The sequence below is a fragment of the Benincasa hispida genome, chromosome 9, assembly GCF_027475165.1.
Source record: "Benincasa hispida cultivar pf3 chromosome 9, pf3_genome.v1.1, whole genome shotgun sequence".
Classification (NCBI taxonomy): Eukaryota; Viridiplantae; Streptophyta; class Magnoliopsida; order Cucurbitales; family Cucurbitaceae; genus Benincasa; species Benincasa hispida.
The window spans coordinates 397,464-412,284 of record NC_143486.1 but is presented as its reverse complement, the minus strand read 5'-3'; the positions used below and the strand labels follow the sequence as shown (position 1 = coordinate 412,284).

The following is a 14,821-nucleotide window of genomic DNA, read 5'->3' as shown; positions in this document are numbered from 1 at the left end:
AACGATCATTGGGATTTATCTAAGCGATCATGTAGATTTTTCTATACGATTGTGTACTATTTACTAAACGATCGCTTAGCTAATGCTAAACGATGGGGTAAATCGTTTACTTTATCGCGTAGCGTTGGTTACTCGATCGCATAGGTGCTGGAGGTAGACGATCGTAGTGGGAGCATATGATGCTCATCGTTTAGTAAAAGGCATGCGCTAAACGATCGTGTAATTTGCAAGCTTCATCACTTAGTTACTACCTACACGATCGTGCGGTATACGATACTAAGGTGTTCGCTAAGCGATCGTTTAGGCGATGGTGCTTTGCCGCATCGTAGTCGTTTAAACGATCGCATAAGGTGTGCGTTTTGCAGAGCACGCTAGGCGATCGTGTACCTCGGGCTTTATTGCTTAGGAAAAGGTACACGATCATGTAGTATTTGCTAAACGATCATCTAGCTCTGGGAGCGTTGTTAAGAGATAGAGTGAAGTGTTATTTTTATCGTGTAGACGATCGCGGGGATTTTGGTACACGATGGTTGGAGACGCGTTGTTTCGCCCGAGCAGTTCAAGACCTGGTTTGCCTTTTTGAACCAGAGACTCTTTGTTTTTGTAATAGTTAGCTTTACTTTTGTGGATTTAAGGCAATCCTATCCGGTTCATCAACATTTGTTTATTATACATGTAATGTATGGTGCTTATATGGAAAAGTGTTTGACATATAATTTAAAAACCCACCTTAGGTTGTGCAATTATTCATGCATCATGTATTATAAATGTTATAATATTGCATGAAAAAAATACTTGAAAGCATGCACATGCATCATGAAATATAAGAGTTATATTTTGCATGTAGTGAGCATATTCATGCATGATCCTTTTATTATAAGTGTTATAGTTTAAGGGTGAATGGAAGCATGTTATGTTTGTTTCATTGATATTTTTGTATAAGTGTTATATAAAAGATGTAGCAAGTATGTTATGTTTGTTTCATTGCTATTTTTGTATAAGTGTTATATAAAAGATGTAGCAATGAATAAACAATGCATTGAGCATGACATTTAGGCTGTTTATAATTGTTATGAATGCCTTGTATGTCTTGGCTTAGCATTGTGGTTTTAGTTGTTTCCGTTTATAAGTGTTAAAAAGGAAATTAGACCTAAAATCAATAAGAAAGAGTTGCATGCGGACTTAGGGTGAACTCAAGTTTTTTAAAAGGGTTTTAAAATTGGATTGAGATAAACCTAAGTTCAAATGGTTCTAAAAAGTTTAGTAACCTAGATTAATCTTTTAAAATCGATTTAATAGGATTAAATTGATTGACCTAAAATATTAATTTGTTTTAAATCTATCTATAAGGGACCTTTTGTCTAAGGCGGATCCTGGCTAGGCTGAGGTTCTTAAGTTGACGGAAACGTAACACCCCTACCTGAGAACCTACTTGGAAAAGTGATTAGATAGATTTTCAACAAGCATGCGACAATTTGGTCAAAGACTCCGTTAAAGAGTTTAATGGATGATGATCAAAAGTTGTTTAACCATCCTAGGTAAAAGTTACCCTTGGGAAAACCTAAAAGTCACTTAGTTGAAATCCTTGCCGGTGATTTTTCTAAGTAAGCTAAACCCTAGGTTATAAATACTCAGTGGGAGGAAGAGATGTATCTGATATGTCTATGATTCCACTCATGTTTCTCCCTAAATGTTCACACCATGAGATTCATGCTTGGCCTCGTGGTGCTCTGGGAGCATCCCCCTTCGGATGGTGTTTGCATGAGTCAATATCAAGGTGGACGGAGAGAGTGTTTATAGTAAGTGGGTGAAGGGTGTGTTTCAACACATCCTATGGTCTCTATCATTGGTTCACATCGTGAGATTATTCTGTACTCCCTCGTGGCGCCCTAGGAGCATCGACCTTCGGATGGGTTTTGTGCAGTTGGTCAAGATCAAGGTGAACTTCAGAAATGGATAGGGTTGCTTTAGGTTTTGCCCCAATCGTATTTTTTCCCTTTGGATTGGTTTTTTAGGGTGGATCTCTAGGGCCTAAAATGGCGGGTCACACTTATGGGAGATTGTTAAGTAAGTTAATGTTCTCTTGGCCAAATCAGTGATGGCTAGTCGTTATAGGAGCAAGAGTTGTTCTGGTATTAATGACGTGTTGAGAACTTATCAATTCAGAGGAGGGATAATTGACCTCCCTTCGGTGGCTTTTGTTCTAAACCTTTGAAGCATCATTGCGAAAATAGATGTCACACAGGGTTCATATTAGTTTTGCTAAAACCTTATTAGATGTTGTTTGTTTTACAACGAGTATTTGCTTAAAACCTAATGTAGGTCAATGTGTTTTTCTTTTTAGTAACTCATTAGTATTTCCATTTAGTGCTTTTAATATGACCGACTACATACAGTGGAAAGATTCGTGTAAAACGTATTTCTTGGCAAATGACCTCTTATTTGTCATGGTTGAGGAGTGTCCTCAAGTCCCGACCCTTGATGCATCGCGAAGTGTTCGCAATGCATATGAGATGTGGATGAAGGCTAATTTGTTGGCCCAACTTCACATTTTAGCTAACATACCTGATGTTTTGGCCAAAAAAGTTAAGAACATGGTTATTACACACGAGATTATGGACTCACTGCAAGATTATTTTGAACGTCAGTTCTTACTTTTTGAGCATAAAGGGATGGATGACAAAACCAGTAGTGTCAGTTGTTCTGACACTGATGGCCCTACTCTCCAAAAGAGGAGAAAAGACAGTAAATCTGATTTATTGGTCTTGGAGACGTGTTTGGTAGAGAATGATGATTTTTCCTAGATCTTAGATTCGGGTGCTACCAATCATGTCTGTTCTTCTTAACAAGGATTCAGTTCCTGGCAAACGTTGCCATAGGGAGAGATGACTCTACGAGTCGACACTAGTGAGGTTCAGTTGTTGCTATAGGTAGGCTGAAGTTATTTGTTGACAAGAAACGTTATCTGTTACTGGATAAAGTTTTTGTAGTTCCTCATATTAAGACGAACTTAATCTCGGTTTCTTGTCTCATTGAACAAGGGTACATTGTCTCGTTTTCTGAGAATAAAGTGTTTATTTTCAAGAATGGAACGAAGATTGGTTATGATTCAATGGAAAATAACTTATATGTACTAAGGCCTTTAGTCATAAAAGCCTTGTTTCACACTAAAATGTTCAGTACGACAACAATAGCTAAAAGAACAAAGGTTTCTCCTAAGGAAAACGCCCATCTTTGGCATCTCATGTTAGGTCACATCAACCACAATATGATTGAGAAGTTGGTGAAAAGTGGACTTCTAAAGAATTTAGAAGAAAATTCTTTGCCAGTATGTGAATCATGCCTTGAAGGCAAGATGACCAAACGACCTTTTACTGGAAAAGGTTATAGAGCCAAGGAAGCCTTGGAGCTTGTACGTTCAGACCTCTGTGGTCCAATGAATGTTAGAGCTCGGGGTGGGTATGAATATTCCATCTCTTTCATAGATGATTATTCAAGGTTCAGGCATCTCTACCTAATGCAATGTAATTCTGAAGCCCTTGACAAGTTCAAGGAGTATAAGGCTGATGTGAGGTAAGAAGATAAGAACATTACGATCTGATTGTGGTGGAGAGTATATGATCCTCCAATTCCAGAACTATATGATAGAAGATGGGATTGCATCCCAACTCTCGGCTTCTGGTACACCTCAGCAGAATGATGTATCAGAAAGGAGAAACAAAACCTTGTTGGATATGGTTCGGTCTATGATGAGTTATGTTTTCTCAACTTCGATACATGGAACACATTACTAATACGAGTTAGCTCTGAAGTTAATTGTAATTTATATGCTGCCGAGCTAACTCGTTCTATAATCTCGTAAGGTCCGATGTATCGTGGACTCTGTTTCCCTTTTTTTTAATACCTAAGTATTCCTTTCCATGGAGATAACCGAAGGAATACTTGGTCTCCAACATCAAATTCTAAATCTCTCCTTCGTTTATCAGCACAACTTTTCTATCTCTCTCATGCTGTGTTCGAGTTTTCCCTGATAAGCTTCACAGTATCTAATATCTGCTGCACCAAATCTGGACCCAATAGTTCCCATGCTTCAATTTCATTCCAACATATCGGGGTCCTGCATGGTCTGCCATACGGTGCTTTGTACGGAGCCATGCCTATGCTCGAGTGATAACTGTTGTTATACGCAAACTCAATTAATGGCAGTTGCGTATCCCAACTTCCTTTAAACTGCAGAACACATGTTTTCAACATGTCTTCCATTGTTTATAGTGTCTGCTTTGACTGACCATCCGCCGGTGGATGAAAAGTTGTACTAAAATGTAGTTTGGTACCTGATGCGTTATTTTATGAAGTGAAAATATGGAATGAAATGCGGTGATGGAAGTGTATAAACTTGGGAAAAACAATGGAATCCAAGTATAAACCCCACTGAGTTTCCCAGTAAGTCCAGGGTCGAACTTAGGAACTTGGGAAAAACAGTATGCGGTGATAATTTTCAAGAAGACTTTGCGGTAACCAAGAAATAAAATAGTTGTTTGGGTTGTTGTTTGCGATAATAAAATAAATGAATGCGACGGATTTGAGAAAAGTTTGATTATCTGGTAGATACACTGAGTATGCAGAGGAACGGGTTGAGAAGGTCTTTCGCTAGCATTTCCTCGGAATGCATCAAACTATGCGATCATGCTACACTCATGCGACAGTAGATCATTTTCCAATGCAAATGCGGTGCTCCTAGTTCTAGAACGCATGTGTTGAATGTAACAATGTGCATAGAGCTTATTCCTAAGTCTCTACTCTTTTCCTATGCGATGATGCAAGATGCACACAAAGACAAGGTGATTGCACACAATCATATCCTATCTCTAGGATGCATGCGATGCGTTAATAGAAAACAGTGCTTATTTCTAAGCTTCTATCTCTTGATTATGTGTTCTAATTTGACTCTCCCGAGCCTAGATTCTAACCTGACTTTTCCAAGCCTAGATCCTGTCCTTAGACTACCCTCCCAAGTATCTCTAATGGACGAATGAACCATACATAATACAAGATAATCGCATAGAGTGAATATCCCTAGTTAAGGTAGCTAAATACTTCTAAACCCATTCAACAAATTTAGCTACTCATGCATAATAAACAGAGAGTGAACAGATATAAAGAAGTAAATTCCATTTCTATTGATGAGTTTAAGTAAACAACAATGGAAGATAAGGATAGAGAGCCTAGTAGCAATCCCTTGCTTCTAAAGGATTTTACATTGTCAACTCTATTCTGTTCAAAAGATATTCCTACTTCCACAGGAGCTGTACAGGAATCAAAGAATTTTGATTAACTTACAAAATAATAAAAGAAAAGTGCATGAGTTAAAATTCGCACTATGCTTCCAATAAACACAGATACATTTTTGCCAAGGACGGGCAACACGCATACATCCCTGCAGCACACCCCTTACCTAAACACATTTCTAGAGGATACCTCAACATGGTGCATTTAACTAAGGTCGGGCAAAGGACGTATACGTGCGCAACACACCCCTCAACTCAATGCATTTGGGTGTACTAGACGCATATCTTTTCTTATTTCCACTTACTACACCCATCCTCTCATTTCAGTTTATTTTCCTCTCTTCATAATTTATCCAAAATGCAAGTCGTAAAGACCTTGCGGTAATTTATCTCAACCTTCACAAAATTATACGACCGTTGCTACTACATTTAAAGTATGGGAACCTATACGAAATTAAATTGTCAAAACATTAAAGACTAACCCTACTACACAATCATTATGGAATTAAGAAAACTGTAAAAGAAAGCAGTAAAGAAAGCAAGTAAACATAGATAGAAAGGCCGATTGAAAGAAGGTCTTAGAGTTACTGCAATCGCTTTCCCTGCAAGTGGTCTAATCTTGCTTGCCCAAGTCAATGGTATCCATGTGGTGATTAAAATCACCTCCATAGTAGGGCTTGATCCGCCAACCATTGACTTTGAATGCGCTGCTCCCGTCTAAAGTCGTTAATTCCATTGCTCCATGAGGAAAGATTGTCTTGATTCGAAATGGCCCCGACCAGCAAGACTTCAATTTTCCCGAGAATAATCGCAAACGTGCATTAAATAACAATACCTATTGACCTTCGATGAATGTCCGATCATTGATGCGGTCATCGTGACATTTCTTCGTTTTCTCCTTATATATCTTGGCATTTTCATAAGCATCCCTTTGCCATTCGACCAGCTGATTCAATTGCAGCTTCTGGACTTTCCCCGTTCTGGCTAAATCATACTTCAGCTTCTTGCAAGCCCACATCGCCTTGTGTTCCAACTCAAGTGGTAGATGACAAGCTTTCCCGAAGACCAGAGCATACGGAGACATACCAATTGGTGTTTTGTAGGCAGTCTTGTAAGCCCATAGCGCTTCATCAAGCTTAGGTGACCAATCCCTCCTGGCAGTATTAATTACCTTCTCCAAGATAGTTTTGATCTCTCTGTTAGAAATCTCTGTCTGCCCATTAGTCTGTGGGTGATAAGCATTTGCAACTCAATGGCTGACGTTGAATTTAGTAAACAGGTTAGCAATTACGCGGTTAATAAAGTGAGAGCCCTCATTGCTGATTAAAGCCCGTGGCATCCCATATCGAGCGAAAATGTTTTTCTTCAGAAACTTCGCCACAGTGGCTACATCATTCTTGGCACATGCAATGGCCTCAACCCATTTTGATACATAATCAACCGTAACTAGAATATATTAATGACCTTCGGATGGTGGAAATGGGCCCATGAAGTCAATTCCCCAAACATCGAATAATTTAACTTCTAAAATTGACGTCAATGGCGTTTCATTTCTTTTAGACATAGTCCCTGTTCTTTGACATCTATCACATTGTTGCGAATGGTTGTGTCCAATTGGGCGCAATCAAAATTGGTGGGGAGATTAATGCTTCTTTTAAGGTGTTAAATGCCTTGGTGCAGTCGTCATCAAAATTATACTCGCAGTCAGCTTCTAGTAGCGCACTTAAGGGTCATGCGATCTGGGAAAAGTTACGAATAAACTTTCTATAAAATCCCTCGTGTCCCAGAAAGCTCCTAAGTGTCTTTACATTCACGGGTAGGGGTAATTTGGAAATTACGTCAATTTTTGCTTGATCGACTTCCAATCCTGCCTTGGAGATTTTGTGACCTAGAACTATTCATTCTTCCACCATAAAGTGGCATTTCTCCCAGTTCAAGACGAGATTTGTTGCCACACATCCTTTCAAGACTTTTTCGAGATTAGTCAAACAGGAGTCATAATTACTACCAAAGACTGAGAAATCATCCATGAATACCTCGACTAACTCCTCCAAGTAATCTGAAAATATGGCCATCATGCAACATTGGAAAGTGCCTGATGCATTACAGAGTCCAAATGGCATGCGTCGGAATGCGAACGTACCAAATGGGCATGTGAAGGTTGTCTTGTCTTGGTCCTTTGGCGCAATTGCTATTTGGTTATACCTGAATAGCCATCAAGAAAACAAAAAAATTCATTCCCAACAAGTCTATCTAACATCTGATCGATGAACGGGAGTGGAAAGTAGTCCTTTTTAGTGGCCAAATTCAATTTGTGATAATCCATGCAGATTCTCCATCTCGTAGTTGTCCTTGTGGGAACTAATTCATTCTTGTCATTAGTGATGACTGTCATCCCCCCTTTCTTCGGAACACATTGCACTGGGCTCAATCAACTATTATCAGATATCGGGTAGATGACACCGGCATCCAGCCACTTTACTATTTCATTCTTTACAACCTCCTTCATGGCAGGGTTCAAGCGGCGTTGCCTTTCTACTAATCCATTCTTTCCTTTTTCCAGACGAATCTTATGCATGCAATACGAGGGACTGATTCCTCGAATGTTTGCCAAGGTCCATCCTAAGGCTTTTGCGTTATTTCTTATAATCCGGATGAGAGCATCTTCTTTCTCCTTACTTAATGATGTAGAAATAATAATTGGTAACGTGTCGTTACTCCCTAAGTAAGCATACTTTAAGTGCACTGGCAACGACTTTAACTCCAACACAGGAGGCTCTTCTAAAGATGGCTTAATGCGCTGCGTTGTTCGTTTAGATAACTTGAGTGGTTCGAAATTAGATTCAGCGTGAATTTCGGCGCAGTCCTCCTCCTATATTGTACCGCCTTCCAATTCTTCCTTCTCCATTTCCTTTAGGGGTTTGTGCCACTATTCTTCCTGTAGTTCTCGATATATTGGTAGTTCTCTATATCTCCTGGGTAGTTCAACGTATTGAGTACGTTGAACTTTACTTCTTGATCATCGACCCAGATGGTCAATTCTTCTTTCTGCACATCGATCAATGCTCGCCCTGTGGCGAGAAATGGGCGTCCCAGGATGATAGGAATTTCTCTATCTGCCTCATAATCCAATATAACAAAATCTGCGGGAAAGATAAACTTGTCCACTTGCACGAGAACATCTTCTATCTGGCCCTTCGGAAGTTTTATAGATCTATCGGCTAGCTGTAATGTGATCATGGTTGGCATGGCTTCGTCGATGTCCAGCTTCTTAAAAATTGACAAGGGCATAAAATTTATGCTCGCCCCTAAATCACATAGTGCGTTTCCGACCATCTTCCATCCTATGGTGCAGGGTAATGTAAAAGTCCCAAGATCCTTCATTTTCGCAGGGAGATTGTTTTGAAACAAAGCGCTACACTTATATGTTAGTGCAACTATTTCATTTTCCCCAATCTTTCTCTTGTTGGCGAGAATATCCTTGAGAAATTTCACATATCTCGGCATCTGCTCTAATGCCTCTATTAAGGGAATATTAATATGTAGCTGTCGAAGAACGTCCAGGAACCTCTTATCGTCTTTCTTTTTCAGCCTGGACGGGAAAGGTGGAGGATCCTGTGCTGCTTGGTGAGGTCCTGTGCTTGCTGTGTGTCATTGATTGGAGGTCGCGTTGATTGAGAATTCAAGTCTTGAGAGGCTCCATCTTTTATAGATAATCTTGCTTCTGGATTGTGGTTGCTTCCGTCATTCCGTAATTGGTCAATAGTTAAATCTGCTGGTGTTGTTACCACATCTGGTAACTTTGGTATAATGGGAGTTGTTGTTCTTCCACTCCGTAATGTCACTGTATGATATTGTTCTTTTCCTTTTTGCCCCAACGTTTCTGAACTTCCCTGCTATGTACCAGGCATTTTCTTCTTTAATTCCCTTGCAAGCTGATCTATCTGGTCTTCTAATTCTTTGAGAGAGTCAGCTTGTAATTGTCACATAGCCTCGATTTTTTCAATATAATACTTTAATGATGTCTCCAGAGATGAGGTACTGCAAAAGGTATCATATGCGAATAGTTGGTCATATGGTTGCGTACTTTGAGAATTACTCGTGCTGTAGTCTGGGGTAGTGAAGACTGGAGGATTGCCTCGATCCTCTTGATAACTAAATTGATAAAAACTATGGCCCTCGTGATTGAGGTTCTCATCCAAACCGAAAATTGGGTGACCTCCCCAACCAGTGTTGTGGTTGTTGCCCCATGATTCATCATAAATAGCATATACAGGTTATTAATCCCATGGGCATACGTCTGCTGGGTGTACCTCCCCCCATTGAGTGCAATCTATAGCGATTATATGAGTCACCGCATTAACTTGCGTTGTTCCTTGGGAAAGAGTTTTCTACTGATTAGCCACCGTCTGGAGGAGCGATGTCATCGTGGTCATTTGCTCGACCAATGCGCTCATTGTGTCTGTTGGCACATTGGCCCTTTCTACTCTTTCGGATTCCAGACATCTTACCTCAAGCCCATTATCAATCCATTCGTTAGAATGTCGTGATATGCAATCCAATATGTCCTTTGCTTCCATATATGACTTACTCATTAATCTTCCCTCTATGGAGGAGTCGGCTACTACTTGCATTGATGGGTCTAGGCCATTGTAAAAGGTTTCCATCAAGATACTATCAGGAATCCCAATATTCAGACAGTTCTTTACTAACTGTTGGAATCGCACCCAAGCGGTGCTCAGGGTTTCATAACTCTTTTGCTCGAAATTCAACACCTCTCTTTGCCTCTTTGCGTTGACGGATGGAGGGAAGAATCGGTTCATGAACCTATCAACCAACTGTTCCCATCCATGAATTTCGCTCAACTCTAAGGTTTGAGCTTACCTCGTTGCTTCATCCCGCAATGTGTACGGTAATAGATACAGTTTAAGACTTTCTTGAATTACACCAGGTAGGGAGAATGTGCTACACATGTCTGCGAAGTTAGTTAAATGTGCATGTGGGTCTTCTCCCTGTAATCCCTCGAATTGTCCACATTCTGAATCATTTGCAGCATGATAGGTTTTATTTCAAAGCTTGCATTCCCCTCAACTACTGGTCTTGAAATCCCTGGTGAAAAATTGTAAAAAGTTGGCGCTGCATACTCCCTCATAGGGCTGTTCTGGTCAGTGGCAAGAAAAACAGGATCTTGCACTGGTAAATCTCCCCTCTAGCAGGTGCCATATTCTCTTCAGCCATACTTCTTCACCAATTAATTCAGCCCTGATGAACTCTGCGTGAAGAATATACTTGATCACTTGGTCCACTTAGAGTTACCAGATCACCCCTAACAGCCCCAAGTGGTCAGACTGCTCTCCGCATTGAACAGTTAGTACAAAGAGATCTGTCCTGCACATAATGAAAATATTCAACATTAACCGTTAACCAATCCCCGACACGATGCCATAAACTTGTAATGCACTTGTTTGGGATGTATGATATTAAGTTCTCATGATGATGCAATACTACTTCTATTTATGCACTAATTAGGAATGTTCATGTAGTATGCTCTATGTTGTCACAAGTTTCCTTACGATGGAACCAAGTGTAATTCCACTGCAAGTTTCTCGGTGTGATGCGAGGTCGAACACGGGGAAATGGTCTCGGTTATTGCAGTATGTTCCTGGTATATGTGACCAGGTTTTCAATTCTATATAAAGAAGTTGTACAGGTATGTTAAATTGCAGTAAAATAAAGGAAAACAGTAAAGATGTGATCAAACATAAAAATACAATAAACCTATGCTAGATGTTACAAGATACAGACTTTATGTACAAGATGCTAGGATTAAGGCTGGCTGTGAAGGTTGTGCAAAGATGTGGGATGTGGCAACAAGTCTTGTGAATAGAATAGAAAGAGAAAGATAAGTATTACAAACAATGCAAGTTCTTAATTGGATTGAAGGTACAAATAATGTTTCGCTCTTCTCTTGGTGTACACCTCTTAGTAATCGGCTTTGTTCCCCACATGTCTGTGGTGAAATAGAGTCTAACGTAATGAACGTAAGGTTGCTTCCATGTCTGGAAGTACTACTCGCTTTAGTTAACGCAGTCTTCTGACCTTCTCTCGATAGATCAGAACGACATCTTCACTTCTGCTCTCATAGGTGAAGATGTCATCTAGCATGCCTTAGGTAAACGTATTTTATAACTTTAATACAGATTAAGTTCTTGGTGATTCATATTGCTCATCAGGAGATTAAGAAAACATCATGAAGGAAGTGACTAATGGGTGAACGAAAATAGAAAGAAAATAGTAAATGGAATCTATCGAAACATTTAATATTTCTACTAAGCGTTTGTTACATGATGTGTGAATGAAGAGATAAAGAAAATATGGAATACAATGAAAGAGAGATAGAACAGATACAAACAAGTGCCAATGTCTTGGCATAGATTCGATGGAGATTTGCTTGCCGGATAGGATGGTTTCAATGGCAAGAAGAGCTTCCCTCTCAGGCTTGCTCCACCTGTAGCAGGGGTCTCTGCATAGAGCTTTGATCGGGTATATGGCAGGTCGGATATGAGATTCACCTCTCGGCCTTATCTCGTTCTTTTCCCGGATTTCTTCTCTTCAGCACCCAGTTTAGCCTTTTCTCTCTAAAATCTTACAACACTTAGCCCCGTATCAAATAGCATACTTTTTCTCTGAAATCAATGGGGTATTTATAGGTAAAGATCTTTGACTCCGGCCTTGTGGTCCCCACTTGATTGTTATGGTAATTCCGCAGATGGAAGGATATTATTCCTTCTGTTATGGAATCAGACCATCAATTCTGCACAACCGTTAGTTGTACAGGTGTCTCAATCCTCCGCTTTCGTGTTGCTCAGTTGCATCTTTCGACCATAGGTTTGCATGTGGTGTTTGTTTTTATTACCGCATACGGTTGAAGCATAGCTCTAGACCGACTGTTGCATTGCGCTGTCACTTAAGTATTCGTCTCTTCATGGTTGATCGACGGGTGCAATGTGACAGAGATGCGTCGATTAGTTTCTCATGAGCCTTGAGCGCAAGTGGTGACTTGGTCTCCTGCAAAACAGAGTAAAGTTTGGCTTGTCTTCAATATTTTTGGCATTAGTGGGTGTAATCGCAAACATTTATAATTGTTGTCATACTAGGCAAATTTTCATACAATTGACGCACAATTACTAACTTTTGGCCGCAATATCTAGATAAGGTGGCATAAATAACTTGTATTTCTACAAGTTATCAACTGCCCGAGAGGGTAAGTAGTAGAATTCACTAAGCAAAGTAAGCAGTGTTCCTAGAGATACGAATAATCTCGGTGGTCAGACCATTGGAGATTAGTCTCAACTGCTTAGGTCAAGAGACTCGTCCTGATCATCAGAGCTTCCAGAAATTGATGGCCCCATGTTAGTTGATACGCAGCTAAGATTGCTTTCAGCTCATGTGATGGATATCCTTTCTATCTCGGGGTCAATATTAGCTTTCGGCTCATCGCCTGTACTTCAAATATTGTTTGTAACTTGGTCACACAAGCTACAATACGCCCATGATAGGAAGGGTGTCTGTGAAAACAAAAAACTTAACAAACTATTAGCTGCCAAGTCCCCGGTAATGGCGCCAAAAACTTGATGCATGGAAAATGGAGAGTAAATATGCGTGTATCATATGATATGCATTAATCTCCATGCGTCAATGGTCATGCGTTGGACTAAGAAATATGCAATATGCGTTTAAGAATATATATGATGACCATGCGTTCCTACCACAAGTTTTCTTGCTCTCTCGCCAAGCATAACGAGAACACAAGTTTCTTGGGATGATTTGAGGTCGAACTCAGGGACTTGTAACTAAATGTTGCAAAGTAGTGTGTTTGCGGCGATGAATAAAAGAATAATGAAGTTAAAGGATTATGCGTTACTCCTACTCCTAACTAAACAGATTGAGCAGTGGAAGTATGACTATGAGAGTTGGTAGAGACGTGATAACTGTTAACGCATAATAAGATGCATGGAAAAATAGATAGAATGGTGGAGGGGATGACTTCACTACATCAATAAGCTTGATCGCAAGGGTAATCCCAACTCACATCGGTGGTCAGCCGCATGATTGTGTTGAACATAAGATTATTCCTATCTCTAGGAACACTACTTACTTTGCTTAGTGAATTCCACTACTTACCCTCTCGAGCAGTCAGTCGCCATTGATCAGCTCATAGACAAGTATTGCGACTGCTCATAGACAAGCGTTGCTATAGCCTCACACTAAGCAAAGAGGATTAACTCACTAGACTCGCGCAACAGACACCTCTCGATGGTTTGCTACATGCTTCATATGTCTATGCCGTATGATTGAGTATGTGATAGCGCTTGTAATCTTAATTAGTTCGATGCAATGAAAGTATAAAGAAGAAGATAATGAAGATGGTGTCAAAGGAAATAAAGAGATGCATTGATTACAAAATGAATTAATGTCTTAAGCCAAAATGTAATACAATACGGAGATAAAAAGAGAGGTGGAAGGCTAGACATAGGCAATCTCTTGCTTCCATCATATGTGTGTCAAGGCTGACGGTGGTGCCAAGGATGGGGGGTGGAGTAGTCTCTCTCGAGATCTATCTTTGGCAAAGCTTCGGTCGTCACTCGGAATGAATTGAAGGAATGAAAAACTCTCAGAGAATGTCTTCTCATGCTCTTATTTGTGATCACAAGGATCTTCCTTCAGACAGAAGCTCGGATACCTTGAATTTGGGCTTTATGGCTCTATTTATAGAGCTCAATCGCCGACAGCACTAATGGTCCCACTCTAAATCTCTGCCACTAACGGCGCAGTGGTCCTGCTCTGAATCTCTGCCACTAACGACACGGTGGGTGAAATGCCAACATCATCTTTTTTATACTTCCAAGGTATGCGTGCATGCTTGGTTTCCGAAGTACCATTGCATTCCACCAATCTTGCGATCACTCTTCTATTATGGTTATTACTCTGTAGCCGTAACCTCCATGTGATGGACGCATGCACTTAATAGGCGCAACATCCATGCGACAAACATATGCGATCCCCTTGCGATGGTCTAGGATTCATCGATGCGATCGATTCCTACGATAGCTACAAAAATAGACATTTTGACGCAGAATAATGCATAATATTGGGTTAGTAGAGATTTCCTATGCTGATCGATGCAAGCTCACTTTTCACATGAATTCTTGGTATAATCACTGCATATTCTACTTGTTAGCCCTCATAATTCTAAATAAAAGGCTACAATAACTTTTATTTCTACTAGCTATCAGTTTCCCTTCATATCCATATACCATAGACCATTTTGGTTATCACTAAAGACATGATCCACTTGTATGTCACCACATACATGCTTAAGTTACATACAGATAACCAAGGATTGTATGTTTATTGGTTTGTGGTAAAGCAAATAAAACAAACAACTGAGCAAAATCAAGAAGTGAAGTAAAATATCATATATTATACAACACAAGCGTTCGTACAAACTATTTACAAACTACAGGACACGA

General features: G+C 40.0%; 1 protein-coding gene across 1 annotated transcript; it reads right to left on the bottom strand.

The window, feature by feature from the left end:
- Positions 1-8,201: 8,201 nt before the first annotated feature.
- LOC120084516 (uncharacterized) lies at positions 8,202-8,672 on the bottom strand. Its single transcript, XM_039040310.2, has one exon. It carries the CDS (start codon positions 8,670-8,672, stop codon positions 8,202-8,204), a length of 471 nt encoding a protein of 156 aa, XP_038896238.2.
- Positions 8,673-14,821: the final 6,149 nt, after the last annotated feature.